This window comes from Callorhinchus milii, unplaced genomic scaffold (genome assembly GCF_018977255.1).
Source record: "Callorhinchus milii isolate IMCB2004 unplaced genomic scaffold, IMCB_Cmil_1.0 Scaffold1, whole genome shotgun sequence".
Lineage (NCBI taxonomy): Eukaryota > Metazoa > Chordata > Chondrichthyes > Chimaeriformes > Callorhinchidae > Callorhinchus > Callorhinchus milii.
Genome location: NW_024704742.1, coordinates 137,267,448 through 137,282,339, shown reverse-complemented (window position 1 = coordinate 137,282,339; position 14,892 = coordinate 137,267,448). Strand labels below are relative to the sequence as shown.

General features: G+C 47.0%; 1 protein-coding gene across 1 annotated transcript; it reads right to left on the bottom strand.

Moving 5' to 3' along the window:
- Nucleotides 1-205: 205 nt before the first annotated feature.
- Nucleotides 206-14,587, bottom strand: pias2 (protein inhibitor of activated STAT, 2). The gene is made up of 9 exons (XM_042336112.1): nt 14,522-14,587; nt 9,009-9,480; nt 6,510-6,594; nt 5,235-5,285; nt 3,695-3,785; nt 2,745-2,879; nt 1,988-2,093; nt 1,391-1,464; nt 206-370 (listed from the first exon to the last, which is right to left on the bottom strand). Exons 1-9 carry the CDS (start codon nt 14,543-14,545, stop codon nt 206-208), a joined length of 1,203 nt encoding a protein of 400 aa, XP_042192046.1. The 5' UTR covers nt 14,546-14,587.
- Nucleotides 14,588-14,892: the final 305 nt, after the last annotated feature.

Here is a 14,892-nt window from a genome sequence, read left to right as displayed (position 1 = left end):
TTAATTTTGGGGGGAAAGTGATCCGCCAACGTACTAACAAGCGGGTTCCGACTTACTGCCGGTAAACAGGGGTGTGTGGTGTAAGGAAACTTGCCTATGGTTTTGCCCTGCCCAGGAATCAAACCTGGGTCCTCTGGCTTGCGGGGCGAGTGCTCGAATCACTGAGTTACAGGACTCCCTACAAAGGTTTCACTGTTGCGCCGACTCACCCGTCTATTATTAAACTTTCGTACGTGGCCTTCTTGTCACACACCGGGCAGATCCACGTGGGCTTCTTTTCATTCATCTGCAGGTAGAGAGCGGCATCGAAGCACTGCAGGTGCGTGCAGGTCACAGCTCGACACGGCACTGTCAGCCGCATCTTCCCCAGCTTCACCAGGGATAGAGGAGATAGTCAACAGAACAAAACTTTCCAACATCTTTTTACAGTAACGTAGCAAAGGTTTCAGGCAGGACCTGACCCTTAATCCATCTCGCAACTTCCCACAGGATTCTTTCAACATGTCTGGCTCATCAACAACAAATGATATTTACACAGTGCCTTTCATGTCAGAAGGATTTCCCAAGGCGTTGGACAGTCAGGATTTGGGATCCAGAGGTTGGGATCATGAGGGGTGGAGAGCATGAAAGGTGGGGTAGGAGGTTGACTGAAGGCGTGGTTAAAGGGGAGAGTCTTAGAATGTGCCATGAAGGAGGCAAAAAAAAACTTGCAATGATCCGGAGTCTGGTCCGGGTCAGTGTGCGGGCGGCAGAATGAGCTGGATCTTGTGAATGATGGAGCTGGGAGACAGGCGAGGAGTGCGTTGGAGTAATCCAAGTGGAAGGTGACAAACGCATGCACAAGGGTTTTGGCTGTATTTGGGGTAAGATACAGTTGGAGATGGGCAATGTGGCGGAGGTGGAAGAAGGCGGTCCTGGTCAGGAACCGGATGTGGGGGAGAAAGAACAGCTGGGGGTCAAACCGGATGCCTAGGTTGCGCACTGGTTTGGTGAGTCTGAGATCCGCAGGAGTGAAGACATTGACAGGAGCCAAGGAGTATGGCTTCTGTCTTGTCCACATTCAGCTGCAGGAAGTTTGCACCATCCAGGCCTTGATGTCTGCCAGACAAGCCGACAGAAAATCGGGGACCTGGAGTTGGTACTGGAGGAGGCAAAGTCGATTTGTGTATCATCGGCAAACATGTGAAAATTTACCCCGTGTCTGCGGATGACATTGTCCAGAGGGAGCATATAGACAAGGAAAAAACCCCACCCTGCCGCCTAGGCTCAGCCCCACTGGCTGCGAGATATATTTTTAATGGTTCATGTTAGGGCATCAGAAGCTCCGAGACTAGCAGCTTGTTGCCAGGACTCAGTGAGCGACCAGTGAGGAATGGACACTGAAACTTACAGGGCACATGAGGGACACCCGCAGGCTGGTGGTAGCAATCTCACTGTCGGGATCAGCCGTCAGCTTCTCTTTAACTGAAAGAACAGAACGCAAACGGAGGACCGTGAGCACAGAAATAAATTACATTTATATATAGTACTTTTACAACCGGAATCCTTCCTTTTTAAGCACATCGATGTGTGTCAAAGCGCTTCACAAGAAAACTCAGTCTTTTTTTTAAACAAAAATAGCTATGAGGTAATAAGCTTTGCATGTGATATAGTGCCTTATCACGTCTCAAAGGTGAATGACCTATTAATCCCAGACTGTTTCCCAGGGCACCTGGAGAAACTCCTTTCCCTTTTCCAACAGTATCATGGAATCTTTAACCCCCAGTTTAATGTCATGTGAAAGACAATACAGTGCTCCCCAATATTGCCTGCACTACACACCCTAGCGCAGCGCTCAAACCCATTAGAAAGTGCAGGAATATCTTTGCCCACTATCTTTGGCTGACACAATGGCCAAGTGCCGGTGGGAAGGGGGGCCCCAAGTTCCGGTGGTATTAAGCGCTGGCTTCTCTCTCTCTCTCTCTCTCTCTCTCAGGGCCACACTCACTCAGGGCTCTGGAGTGGTCGGGGTTCCTGATCCCCTTGTTCCGCAGCCTCTGGAGTAGCACGGCCGACGTCAGCTGCTTCACCAGGTACACGGAGACCGAGTAATTCTAAGGGAGGGGAGAGACCACAAACAAGGACCTTAAAATCGGCTTCTTTTTTAAGAAAAAGTCACCGACAATTCCCCCCTTTCCTGAGGAAAATCTATGTCAATGGATCGAAAAATGATTTTACTCTGAATTTGAAATTAAAAAGCTGAATTAACTGTTTGTTAGCAGATCAGGTGTTGTTCATCGTTTATTTGAGACTGCCTGTACCACGCATTGTGAACCTTGTTGTGTTCGTGTGCTAAGCTTATCAGTTATGGTTCTATTGGGAGCACAAAGGTAAGTGCTATGTATACTTTATGGCATAGAGATGGGCAGAAAAAGTCATAGAAAGACATACAATTAGGGACTGAGAGAGGACTGAAAGAGAAAGAAATTGTTAAGAGAGAGAGAGAGAGTCAGAGAGACAGCTAAAGAAAAAGTCAGATGTAGGAGAGTGAAGGAGAATTACAAAGAGGAAGAACAATTTGATAACATTAAATGCTGACATTTCACACAACGACCACAAGGTGACATCTGCCTAGTGCCAAAAATAAGCTTTTAAATACTAATTCTGCATCATTTGTAAATGTTTCTTCACACAGTAAGAGGAGCCAGCCCCAGGGGGCTACAGTCTTTCCCAGAGGGGAAGAAGAATGAGGTTGTAGCACTTACTCTGCCCATTTCCGGGGCCCAGGACACAGAGATCTGGTTGGGGACAGCTGAGGAAAGACGGACCTGAGATGTGATGTTCAGCGGCCGCCCGGGTCGCTTCTGTTCAACACCGTTCTTAAGTGGTGGCGTGAAGCCCTGGACAAGGAGATCAGCAAAGTCAGCCGTTGGTCAGCCGGGAGCCTGACACACGTGGAAACCCATCACCATGCTCAAGAGGATCCAAACCAAACAGAGTTCCACATATGTCTGCCAACTACACATGGATATTCCCCTGTATCTGGAATGGAATGCACACTCTCTCCCTGGAGGGACCCATCCCGTTTACAATTCCGGAGAATGTTAGGCACAGGTTGGTAAGAGCCAAGGCTTAGGAAGCCCAGAGTGTGCGTTGGGGTTAACTGCTGAGGTCTAACCAGCTAAAACCACACAGCCTGCCATTGATCTCTCTGTCTGGCAAGCTTTCCTGCTGTTTGTCCAGATGGAACCACCCTATCCGGTAGTGCTTTGGTTTACAGCCTGTTGCATACCAACCTGTCCGCTCCCTTCACTCAGTAGATTCTGGCCTGCTCCACGTCTCCCGTCCAGCCCGCCCCATCATCGGCGGTCGGGCCTTCAGTCTTTCTGCCCCCACCCTATGGAATTTCATCCCGCATTCCCTTCGCCTCCTCCCTCGCTTGCCTCCTTCAAAACTCTCCTCTTCAACTGAGCCATCGGCCACCCTCCTACTCTCCAATCCTGACCCCCAGCTCAGGCCCAAATCCCTGACTGTCCAGCTCCTCAGGACGTCCTCCCAACTTGAAAGGCGTTAACAGGAGCAGAGTGATTCGGCCTACCTCCAACTCATTCAATGTGATAAATATCACTCCACGATCGATTCCTCCAGCGATCACACTGGCCTCACATCTCCTCCCTTACTCCCACCTCATATTTAATAGGAACAAGTAACTTACTGGCAATGGATAAAGTTTCCCGTTCACTTTTATACACAAGTTGTTGGGGTAGTTATCTTCCTGTGGACAACTGGTCTCCGCCAGACAGAACCTGAAACCAAAAGTTTCCATCTTCATTAGATAAAGTCTCGTTCCTCTCCAAATCACATAATAAATAACAAAAAACAAGAATAAATCAAATCACAATTGGCTGCCAAAACATAGTCACCACACTTTACAGTATATTATGTGAAGCCCTTTGAGACGTCTTGAAGACGTGATAAGGCGCTATATCAAATGCAAGGAATATTATTATTAATAATAAAAGTTCTTCAAATATCTCCATGGCCTTGACCTACAGTTCTTCCGTGATCTCCTTCACACTGGCTGACTTCATGACCCCCTACTGCCCCACCATCAGCGAATGAGCTTTCAGCCACTTTGCACCCAGCTCCTGAACTCATTTCTGACACCCTTTGCTCCCTACCCAAGTACCTTTGACTGAGTTTTCAGCTACCTCTTCCCTATCCCCACAGCCTTATCTCTCTCCCAGCCAGGAATTCTGTCTATGTAAAACACTTTGAGACTATGGAAAAGGTGCTATGTAAGTTCGTAATGTTGTTGAACAAATTACTTCTGCAGGAACATGTAAGTAGGAGATTATAAAGGCTAATTTAGCCATAAACACTTCAGTTTAGACAGTACAGCAGCTTTCACATTAAGGAAACATCTCGAAGAGTTTAACAACTTACATACAAGCGCCCTTCACATAAAAGCAAAGCATTAAAACATTTCATAACATGAGATTCACCTGACAACGTAATATGGATGGAATGAAGACATCTCAGGATGTAATGAAACACTTTATTTTGTGTCTTAACACATTGCAATACCTCACAGGTAAGTATTGTCAAATGTAGTGACTTATTGCGAGTTATAATATCATTATTATTATAGCGCATTGCTGGGATCTGGAATGCATTGCCTGGAAGGGTGGTGGAAGCTGATTCGATAACAACTTTTAAGAGAGAAGTAAATAATTATTTGGTGAGGACAAGCTTGCAGGGCTATGGGGAGACAGCGGGGGAGTGGGATTGATTTGGAAGCTCTTTTCAAAGAGCCGGCACAGACACAATGGGCTGAATGGCCTCCTTCTGTGCTGTATAATTCTATGATTGCAGCCAAACTTAATAATACTTGCACTTGATGTAGCAAGTGCCTTATCATGTCTTCAGGACATCTCAAAGCGCTTCAGAAAATATACTGTAAAGTGAATTGACTATATAACTTGACAGCCATTTGCACCATCAGAGACCTACATACACCCATGAATTTTATCTGGAGGATTGTTGGCCAGGACACCCCAGCAAAACTCACTTCCAAACGTGAGTGTTGTGGGATCTTTACTGTCCACCTAAAGGACAGGCAGTCAGGTTTACCATCTCATCCCAGGGACAGGCTCTCCTCTCCCCCACTATGCTGGAGTCTCAGTCCCGCAGTAAGTGTGCTATATAACGGGCTCCAGGTGGGCACAAGAATAGACTAAAGGGTCTCTGCTCACCTTAGCTGCACCTGCACAATGTAGTCTCGTCTGCCACCCGGCAGGAAGTCCCTGGAAAAGAACGGAGTGTATCAAATTACTCAAACCACATAGGCAGTAATCACTTGAACAGCTGTCAGCCTTTCTGTCCCACCTTCTGGAACTCCATCCCAGAGTCCCTCTATCTTGCCAATCCCTTGCCTCCTTCAAGATCTGTCACAAGACCTTCCTCTTTGACCGCACCTTCGGCCATCCTCCCACCCGTCTTGACTCCAATTCCCAGATCGGGTGCAAACCCTTGACTGTCCTACAGACATGAAAGGCAATTTTCTGTTGTTGTCACGTCATCTGAAGGATGGAGCCTCCAGTAATGCAGAGGTGGTCCTCCCACTACTACAATGGAGCATCATTCTGGAGTGGGAGAAGATGGAAGGATTGAGCCCACAATCATCTGGACCAGAGGCGAGAGTCCTACTATCTGAACCTGGCTGACTCTCAAGTGCATCCACGTACACACGGCTCAAGCTATCAGACATAAGAGGGTCCCACTGCGCTTACTGAAGGATCTCTCTTCTCCCCCCCACCCCCCGCAGGGTGACCAGACTGGTACAATGCATTGTTTGCAGCAATTTATATCCCCCAGGCCCACTAGTCAGGGCTCAGGGGCCCATGAGCTGCACGTTCTCTCTCAGCAGCCACAGCAGAGTGTACGACAGAGACACACACACCCACACCGGGAACTGCAGGCGTTCAACACCACCAGAGATGGGAGAAACGAGTGACCAATTTTATTTGGGGGACTGTTAGCCAGGACAACAGGTTAAACTCCCTTCTCTTTTGAAAAGTATCACAGGATCTTTAAAAACCACCTGAACAGGCAAACTGGACCTCAGTTTAACATCTCAACTGAAGGACAGCACTTCCAACAATGCAGCACTTGCTTTGGTTTTTTGGTCCAGTGGATGTTAAAGTTCCTGCGACACCTTCAGATAGAGAAGAGAGTACCGTAGCTGGCAATCCCACCTGCACAACGTGTGAGGAACTCTGGTTTGGATACCGTAGTAATGGGCTTCCTCATGTGATGGAAAAAATAACTGCTTTCCCTCTATGTCATACTATTCTTTGCCAGATAGCTGTTCAGTTCTCTTTGTGTTAGTCTGGCTCAGTTGGTATCTTACTTGCCTTTTGAGTCAGAAGGCACCTGGTTCAAGGCCTACGTCGGGGCTTTGAACTCAAGCCAGAGAAAGACAGAAGACCTTCTCTCCGATTTACATTCCAATAGTGAGAGTCTCTTACCTGGAAATGCAGATCGCTTTGACTTGTTGGGGAGTCAACGCAAAGATGAAATACTTTTCCTGGAACCGCTGAATGTTTGATGGCACTGAACAAAAAGATTGCACAGCATCTGTCAACAGGGAACTGGATGAATACTTGAGGAAAAAAGAATATTAAAGGCTGTGGGGAAAAGAGCAGGGAATTGAGATTGGAGTATAGTTCCTAGCGAAGGGGCTGGAGGAGAGCACCAGCACAGACTTGACGTAGAGAGAGCAGGGGATAGGATTAGAGTAGAGAGCTCCAGTGTCTGATAACCAATTACTTCCAACCCCCTCCGCAACACACCAGTCAACAACAACAATTTGTATTTATATAGCGCCCTCACACAGGGTAGAGTCCTGGAGCGCCTGGTCACCATCTTGGGAAGAGGAAGATGCCAGAGCAAAATAAAGGTTAAATCATTTCAATAAACCCTGAGCTCACTCTTTTGACAGGACAGTAAAGAGGTGATCTTCCCACAGAGGGTAGCCGACATCAGAATTCTCAGCCACAAGCTGCAAGTGAGACAGAGTTTGTAAATTGTTTTAAAGGGAATTAGACAGAGTTAATAAAAAGGAATCAAATGCGTATGGGGTAATAGAGAGGGATTTAACTAGATGGTTAGATATAGCGGAAAACCTTGCATCTGTGCTCTAACTAGGATTTAATAATAATCCCTTCAAAAAAAAATGTTTTTTTTTAATAATTATTTGGTCACTCAATCCACGACTGTTTGTGGGACACTGTTTTGCACAATTGGCTGCTGTGTTTCGCTTTGGGATGTCTCAAAGACACGATAAGTCGCTATATTAAATGCAAGGATTATTATTATATTATTATTTTACATCTAAAATGCCGGGGGTTCTGTTTCTCATCCAAGTGAACAAAAACAACCATTTTACTCGCAGACCAATGAACTGGAGTCACTCAGAGCCTCCCTGTCTCCAGTGATTCATTTCATTATTTTTCAAAAAATTAATTCATCTTCAGAAATCTCTAGCCTCTCTGAAGAGGCATCCGCTCATATGCAGAACACCATTTTACTCAGCCGGTCTCCAGATGTCAGAAAAAGTGTGTCACTCTGAACTGGAGTGTATCAAAAGGATCAAATAATCATAGAATCTTACAGCACAGAAGGAAGCCATTCGGCCCATCGTGCCTGTGTCGGCTCTTTGATAGAGTTACAAACTAGCCCCACTCCCCCACTCTTATCCCATAGCCCCGCACATTTTTCCTTTTTAAATACCTATTCAATTCCCTTTTGTAAGCTACAATCAAATCTGCTTCCAGGATGACTTAATAACCCAGAGGTTGAAGTGGCACAGCCCCAAAGAGCTGAACGGCCTCCTTCTATACAGAAAGTGTCCATAGTTAACTTTAATGGCTAACTGATTAAAGCACATAACTTTTCAAATACACAGGAATGTAATGTCCCCGAAAAGACTCCTGCTGCAATGCATCAAGTCTTATCTAAAGTAACAGAAATTAATGATTCTACACCACAAACCCTCCGCAGTCTTGTTCCTCCCTTCGGTTATACTCCCAACTCCACCCTGTTGCCTCCAACCCCCAGCTCGGGGGCAAACCCTTGATTGTCCACCAGCTTGGGATGTTAAAGGCACGTGTATAAATGCAATTAGTTGTTGTTGTACTCGCGCACCCTTCCTCTATTGATTTCCTTGCCCCCATTATAACCGTGATACAGGTTGCCCACATTATAACAGTGATTTGGGTGCATATATTCAAACCCCACCTTAGAACTGGTTACGATATAAAATGTCCACTGATCACTGCTTCCAGGTCATTGGAATGTCACTTCTTGCACATCCCAGGAAGCTGCCAACTGCTATCACCACGTTCAGCGGTTGTTGTTAAGTCGCTCAATGCCTGCAGCGCACTCTCTCCCTGGAGGGACACTTCCTGCTTACCTAATTCCGGAGTATTAGGTGCAGGTTGGCAAGAGCCAAGGCTTGGGGACCCCAGAGTGTGCGTTGGGGAAACTGCTGGAGTCTAACCAGCTAAACCATACAGCTTGCCATTGAGAGTACTGCCTGGCAAGCTTTCCCACTGTGTGTCCAACTAGGCCCACCCTATCCTTTAGGGCTTTGGTTTGCAGGGTTAACGGGAGCCGAGTGGGAGGATTCCCTGCCCCCAGTGACTGCTCCACCAGCATGCTGCGGGTCAATGGGACACTGTAATATTAAGCGGATCCTCTAAACTGGTTACTTGCCTGTCTGTCTGTCTGTCTGCTCCCTCTTGCATTTGCTGGCACAAGCTGCCGTTACCACCTCGTTCAATGCCACACTGCTCTCTGTGTGAAATAATTCAATCTGAACAGTCTGTTCTGCTATCTCTGCTAGATTTTTTTGACCATGTTAAACGTATTAAGAATTACCCACATCCCTTAATATTACCACCATTGTGGAAGCATCACTATTGTAGTACCATCATTCTTTAATCTGCCCAAACAACAAAGCTTACCGAGACTAGTAGGTTTAATGAGCACATCCAGGACGTCATAGAAAGGGATGCTCTTCAACTGGACGTCCGGATGGACAGGGTGTATGGAGGTGGACGCCTCCTGCATTTCCACACTGGGTTTGGTGTCGTGCAGCACGAGGGGGCTGACCAGGGGCGAGGAGGGCTGGGAGGCGGCCGAGGTAGAGGCCGAGGAGAGGGCAGTGCCAGAGCCCGACTCCGAGTCTGCTGGTGGGGTAGTGTCCAGGGGGAAGGCTGGAGACTTGAGGGCCGATAAATCGGCGAGGCTTTCAATAGTCCTGGGGAATCGCCGCCTGTACAGTTCCTTGATCTTGATCTGAACGGCCGGGCTGCACCCACTCTTTAGCAAGTGCAGAGCTCGCACCAGGAGTTCATGTTTGCGCCCGCTCTTGTTACGTCCAGCAAATCCCAACAGCACCTGAAGTTCCGAGACCCGAAAACTCGAAACCATATTCTGGAGGAGAGACACAGAGAGAGTTCAGATCTGAACAGTCGGCACCTTTCAGTGCTTTCTAGACAACAACTTGCATTTATGTGGGGCCCTTCTCACGGGGAAATGTCTCGGAGCACTTACGCACACTTATCCGCATCAACTTATTATATAATACTATATAATATAATACTCTTTATGTAGGATAATATCTCAGAGGACATCACAATGAATGTAGTCGGATATCGAGCAAGGGAGTGTGGAGGGGAGGGGAAGGTGACATTAAAAATGGTCGAAGATGTAGGTTGTAAGAGAAAAGGCACAGGTAGAAGGAAGAAGTTCCAAAGGTCACGTGGTCAGAGATGCTTGGCCATTGATAGTGGTGTGGAGGGCATGAATTAGCCAGACCAGAGGGTGTGAGCAGAGGAGTGGGATCAGGCAGGAAGAAATTGGACAGAAGGAGAGGGAGTGGTAGGGTGTAGAGAGAACTCTGCTGGGAGAGAGAAGCCAGCGGAGCCCGGCGGGGACTGGAGTAATGAGCGGGTAGAGTTTGGTGCGGGTAAGGATACAGAAACTGGAATTTCCTCGGTGAGCAAAGATACCTGAGAGGAATACATTTGACAGTTCCGGGAGGTATCAAAGGTGCATTTTAAATAAAAGCTATACAAATATAATCTTGGCTGTTGTTAAAGCACCTTACAGCATTTCTGCTACGTTGTGTATCTGTAGGTGATTAGCCATTTTTTGCAAAGTAGTGTATCTCAAATAGCTATGAAATGAATGACCATTTCTCTATTTCTTTTAAGACTTGACCAGGAGCAGTGAGGATATCTCAAAGTGCTTCACGTAGTTTATTGTAAAGGTAGTGACTATGCAGCAGTCAATTTGCAAAGAGCAATATCACACAGACAGCCATAGAGCAAGTGACCAATTGTATCTGCGGGGGCTGTTTGCTACAGCACCAAAAACTCCCTTCCCTTTTCAAATAGTGCCGTGGGTGCTTTAACATCCACCTGATCAGGCAGATGGGACCTGGGTTTAACATCTCATCTGAAAGATGACATGTCCAACAACGCAGTGCTCCTCCAGCTCTGCATTGAGTGGCTAGTATATAGCCTATACCATATGATTTCAAAGTCTTGACGTGGCAATTGAACCCGCTATCCTCTGACTCAGAGACAAGAGTGCTACCAACTAACTCTCGTCTGTGTGAAGAACACATTCTAGCGTTTGTGCTGAATTTGCCCTTTGCAGCCCTGAAACTGCGCCCTCTTGTCCTGCTGCCTTAGTGTATCTGAAAGTATTAATCAGTGTTTATTTTGTCAGTCTCATTTAGAATCTTATACATTTCTATAAGAGCCTCTCTGGAATTACTCATTTTCAGGGCTGAAGCTTAATCATTAGGGACAATACGCTCATTCTCTTACATTTTCACAGAAACACTATTTTTCAAACAAATTCTTAGATTGCAAGTAAAATGCAGAAACAGAAGCGTATCAGTGAGCTGCACACCCAGGACAAGGAAGAACAAAGTTCGTATTGAGATTTAAACGGTAAAATGCCTGTCATAACAATTAATATCACATATAGTGTGGATTTCATAGGAAAACAGCAGCCATTTTATGCACAGCAAAACCCACACCCTCATTGCTGTTTGTAGGGCATTCTTGAATCAAATTACAGTATAATACTGGTTACTCACACAACTTGCATTTGTTTGACACCATAATATTTTTTAGAGATTATATATATATACTCGTCCTTACATTTGATATAGCGCCTTATCACATTCTCAAGACGTCTGAAAGCGTTTCGCAGAATATACTGTAATGTGAATTGACTATTTTGTGGGCGAAACTCGGAAATCAATCGAACACACGCTACAATGCTTGCAAAACAAATTATGTTGTGCGGAAGTCCGATTTTTCCATGTGCATGTGAGGTTGCTGGATGCAATGCAGTTTGAATAACGTCCTCACGTGCATGCACGCAGCTTTCCGCACAGACACAAGATTTCTTTTTGGAAATTTGTGACAATAGGAATTAATTTCAAAACTGGAAAACCCGACAAAAACTGAATTTTTTTGGCTACTGCAAGTTTACTTATATACAGTACTTTATTTTTACACCTCTTACAAAATACGCAGCAATTACCACCGAGACGTCCTCCTGACATGAATAATGTGTCAGATGTAAAAAGTATTATTGCAAAGGGCTCGGTGTGGTATTAAAGTGACAGTATAATTCCAGACGGAGCAATTTTGTTTAAATTAGCACTGTATACTTTATGTTGTGTCCAATTAGTTACGCTGTATTTTTATTCAGTGGGGCCGGTCTCAAGGAGTGCAGATAATCACCTTTCTTTGTAACCGTCACATTTGCCTCCATTACATCAGTCACATCAATTCTAAATTCCGGGCTTCACACGGTTTACTGTAAATCATAATGATAGTATTTTATGGGGGAGTACGGCAGTCAATTTGTGTACAGCAATGTCCCACAAACAACCATGAAGTTAATTCCACTTTTTTGGCCATTTAGTTAGAACACCAGGAAACTCCCTTCTCTTTTCCAATAGTACCATGGGATCCTGAATGACCACCTGAATAGGCAAACATCTCATCCGAAGGATGGCATCTCTGATAATGCAGCACTCCCCCCAAACTGTATTAGAGTGTCAGTCTAGACTCGGGTTCAAAGTCCAGAAGTGGAACTTGAACCCATAACCTTCTGACTCTAAAGCAAGTGTGCTACCAACTTATAATAATAATAATCCTTGCATTTGATACAGCGCTTTTCACATCTTCTCAATGTCTCAAAGCGCTTCACAGAATATACTGTAAAGTGAATTGACTGTACATTTGTGGGCGAAACGCAGCAGCCAATTGCGCACAACAGCGTCCCACAAACAGTCGTGGGAAATTGGAAAATGACCAATTTATTATCGTTTTGTTTTTGGAGGGATTATTATTAGGCTCTGTGTGGAGTCAGCTCTCCCTCTTTCTCTGAGAGCAAAGTTGGGTGAGGAAAAAAAAGAGGAATCCTGAGCCTAAAAGATGCGTTTTCCTCCAAACATCAATGAATCTTTCCTACTGTCAATTAGTAAAAGTTACATAGTGCCGTTCACGTAGAACACTAGAAGCGAAGGGGGAATATGAAGGCGAGAAAGTTTTTTAGGACGGTTTTGAAAGTAAGATATTCTGAATGTAATTTCTGAGAGCAGAGATACAGTGGTTGAAAGCCGGGCCGACAAATTTAAAGTTTTGGAAAAAAAACATACAGTTTGCTCAATAGTCCTGGGGTCTATTACTATTATTAAATTATTATTGTTGATCGCGAGACAAAATGTAGAGAAAGGCAAAACGTCTGATTACTCACCTGCTAACCACTTTCAAGAGGGAGGCGAGGGAGATGAAAACAATGAGCAAAACTGTACGATTTTCCCTCCTGCCATCAATGATTTAGTAATAATTACTTCCGCTTTTATAGCACATTCCTCATATTTTTAAAAACATATTAAAAGCTATAGTCCACACCCTTGGAGAACTATGTGTTCTAACTAAACTTACAAAATAAATTGGCCACTCATTCCACGACGGCGTGTGGGATGCAATTAATTGGCCGCCGCGTTTCACCCACAAATATACCGTCAATTCACTTCACGGTCTATTCTGTGAAGCGCTTTGAGACGTCGAGAAGACGTGAAAAGCGCTATTTTGAATGCAAGGATTATTATTATTAATATATTATCATTTTAAAAAAAAACAAGGCAGGACAACTATGATCGTCAGTTCGTATGTGTTGAATCCTTTGGGATGAATGAACGGACAAATTGCCTTCCGACAACAAATGAAGGGAGACTTTTTAATTTTTTTTTAACAGACAAACCAAAATCTGCGCCTCATTTCATTAACGACACAAAGATTGTTGGAAAATAACACCCGTAATTTAACCGCCACAACCCCCCCCACCCCAACCCCCACCCCACCCGCCCCCACCCCAACACCCCCCCACCCAACCCCCCACCCCAACCGCCCCCACCCAACACCCCCCAACCCCAACCCCCCCACATATACACCCGCCAAAAATATACCAAAAAAAAGAAACTGCGCACATAAAAACGGCATTGTTTAAAACAGGCGAAACTGGCGGAGAGGTTGGGTGGGGGGGGAGGTCGGGGTGGGGGGAGAGGTCGGGGGGGAAAGGTCTGGGGGGGAGAGGTTGGGGGGGGGAGGTCGGGGGGGGAGAGGTCGGGGGGGGGAGAGGTCAGGGGGGGAGAGGTCAGGGGGGGGAGAGGTCAGGGGGGGTGGAGGTCAGGGGGGGGAGAGGTCTGGGGGGGAGAGGTCTGGGGGGGGGAGAGGTCTGGGGGGGGGGGGAGAGGTGGGGGGGGAGAGGTGGGGGGTGGAGGTCAGGGGGGAGAGGTCAGGGGTTGTGGGGAGGGGGGGAGAGAGGTTAGGGGGGAGGGGGGGAGAGATGAGGGGATGGGGGAGAGAGGTTAGGGGGGAGGGGGGGAGAGATGAGGGGATGGGGGGGAGGTCGAGGGGGTGGGGGGGGGAGAGGTGATGGGGGGGAGAAGTCAAGGGGGGGGAGGGAAGTCGCCTGTAAGATACACAGTCACTACACTTTGCAGTATATCCTGTGAAGCGCTTCGAGACGTCTTGAAGACGCGCCATATTATCAAACGCCGGGATTATTATTATTATATTTTTAACGGTAATTCATTGTGGGGGGAGTACAGGGCCGAGGATTTCGAAACTTAAAAGGCTTTGTCTTTAATTCGGGGTCTGGTCTCTCCCTCTCTCTCCCTCTCTCTCGGGTCTCCGCCGCCAATAGGGCCGCGCCGCCACCTCTCCCCTCTCTCTCTCTCACACTCACTCTCTCACTCACTGTTGTCGCTCTGCGCAAAACGCGGCTTTTCACTATTACTATCATTTACTTTCTGTTAAGACTCCCCGCCCTCCTGCTCTCTCTCTCACTCGCGCTCTCTCTCCATCCGCCCTCGCCGCTCCCCGGGGCCGCCCTCGGCCGCTGCTTTTGGCGCCGCTTTTCCCTCCCACCGACTTACCCTCAACTCGTCAAAATCCGCCATCTTGCGGCCCGTCCCATCATGCAACTCGCGCCTCCCCCCGCCCACCCCGGGGCGGGGCGGGGACCACGTGACACCGAGGGCAGGCGGGCGGGAGAGGAGCACGTGATCTGTGTGTGTGTGTGTGTGGAGGGGGGAATGATAGGGGCACGTGACTATGGGTGTGTGAATGGGACGGGAGGGAAGCACGTGATCTGTGTGTGTGTGTGGGGGGGGGTAATAGGGGCACGTGACCTGTCTGTGTGAATGGGACGGGAGGGGAGCACGTGACCTGTGTGTGTGTGTGGGATGATAAGGGCACGTTGACCTGTCTGTGTGAATGGGGCGGGAGGGGAGCACGTGACCTGTGT

Coding starts and splice junctions, on each gene's coding strand:
- pias2 (XM_042336112.1), bottom strand. CDS start 14,545: ATGGCGGATTTTGACGAGTTGAGG. Junction 2,094..2,744: donor GGGCCCCGGAAATGGGCAGA/GTAAGTGCTACA, acceptor CCCCTCCCTTAG/AATTACTCGGTCTCCGTGTA. Junction 1,465..1,987: donor CGACCACTCCAGAGCCCTGA/GTGAGTGTGGCC, acceptor CTGTTCTTTCAG/TTAAAGAGAAGCTGACGGCT.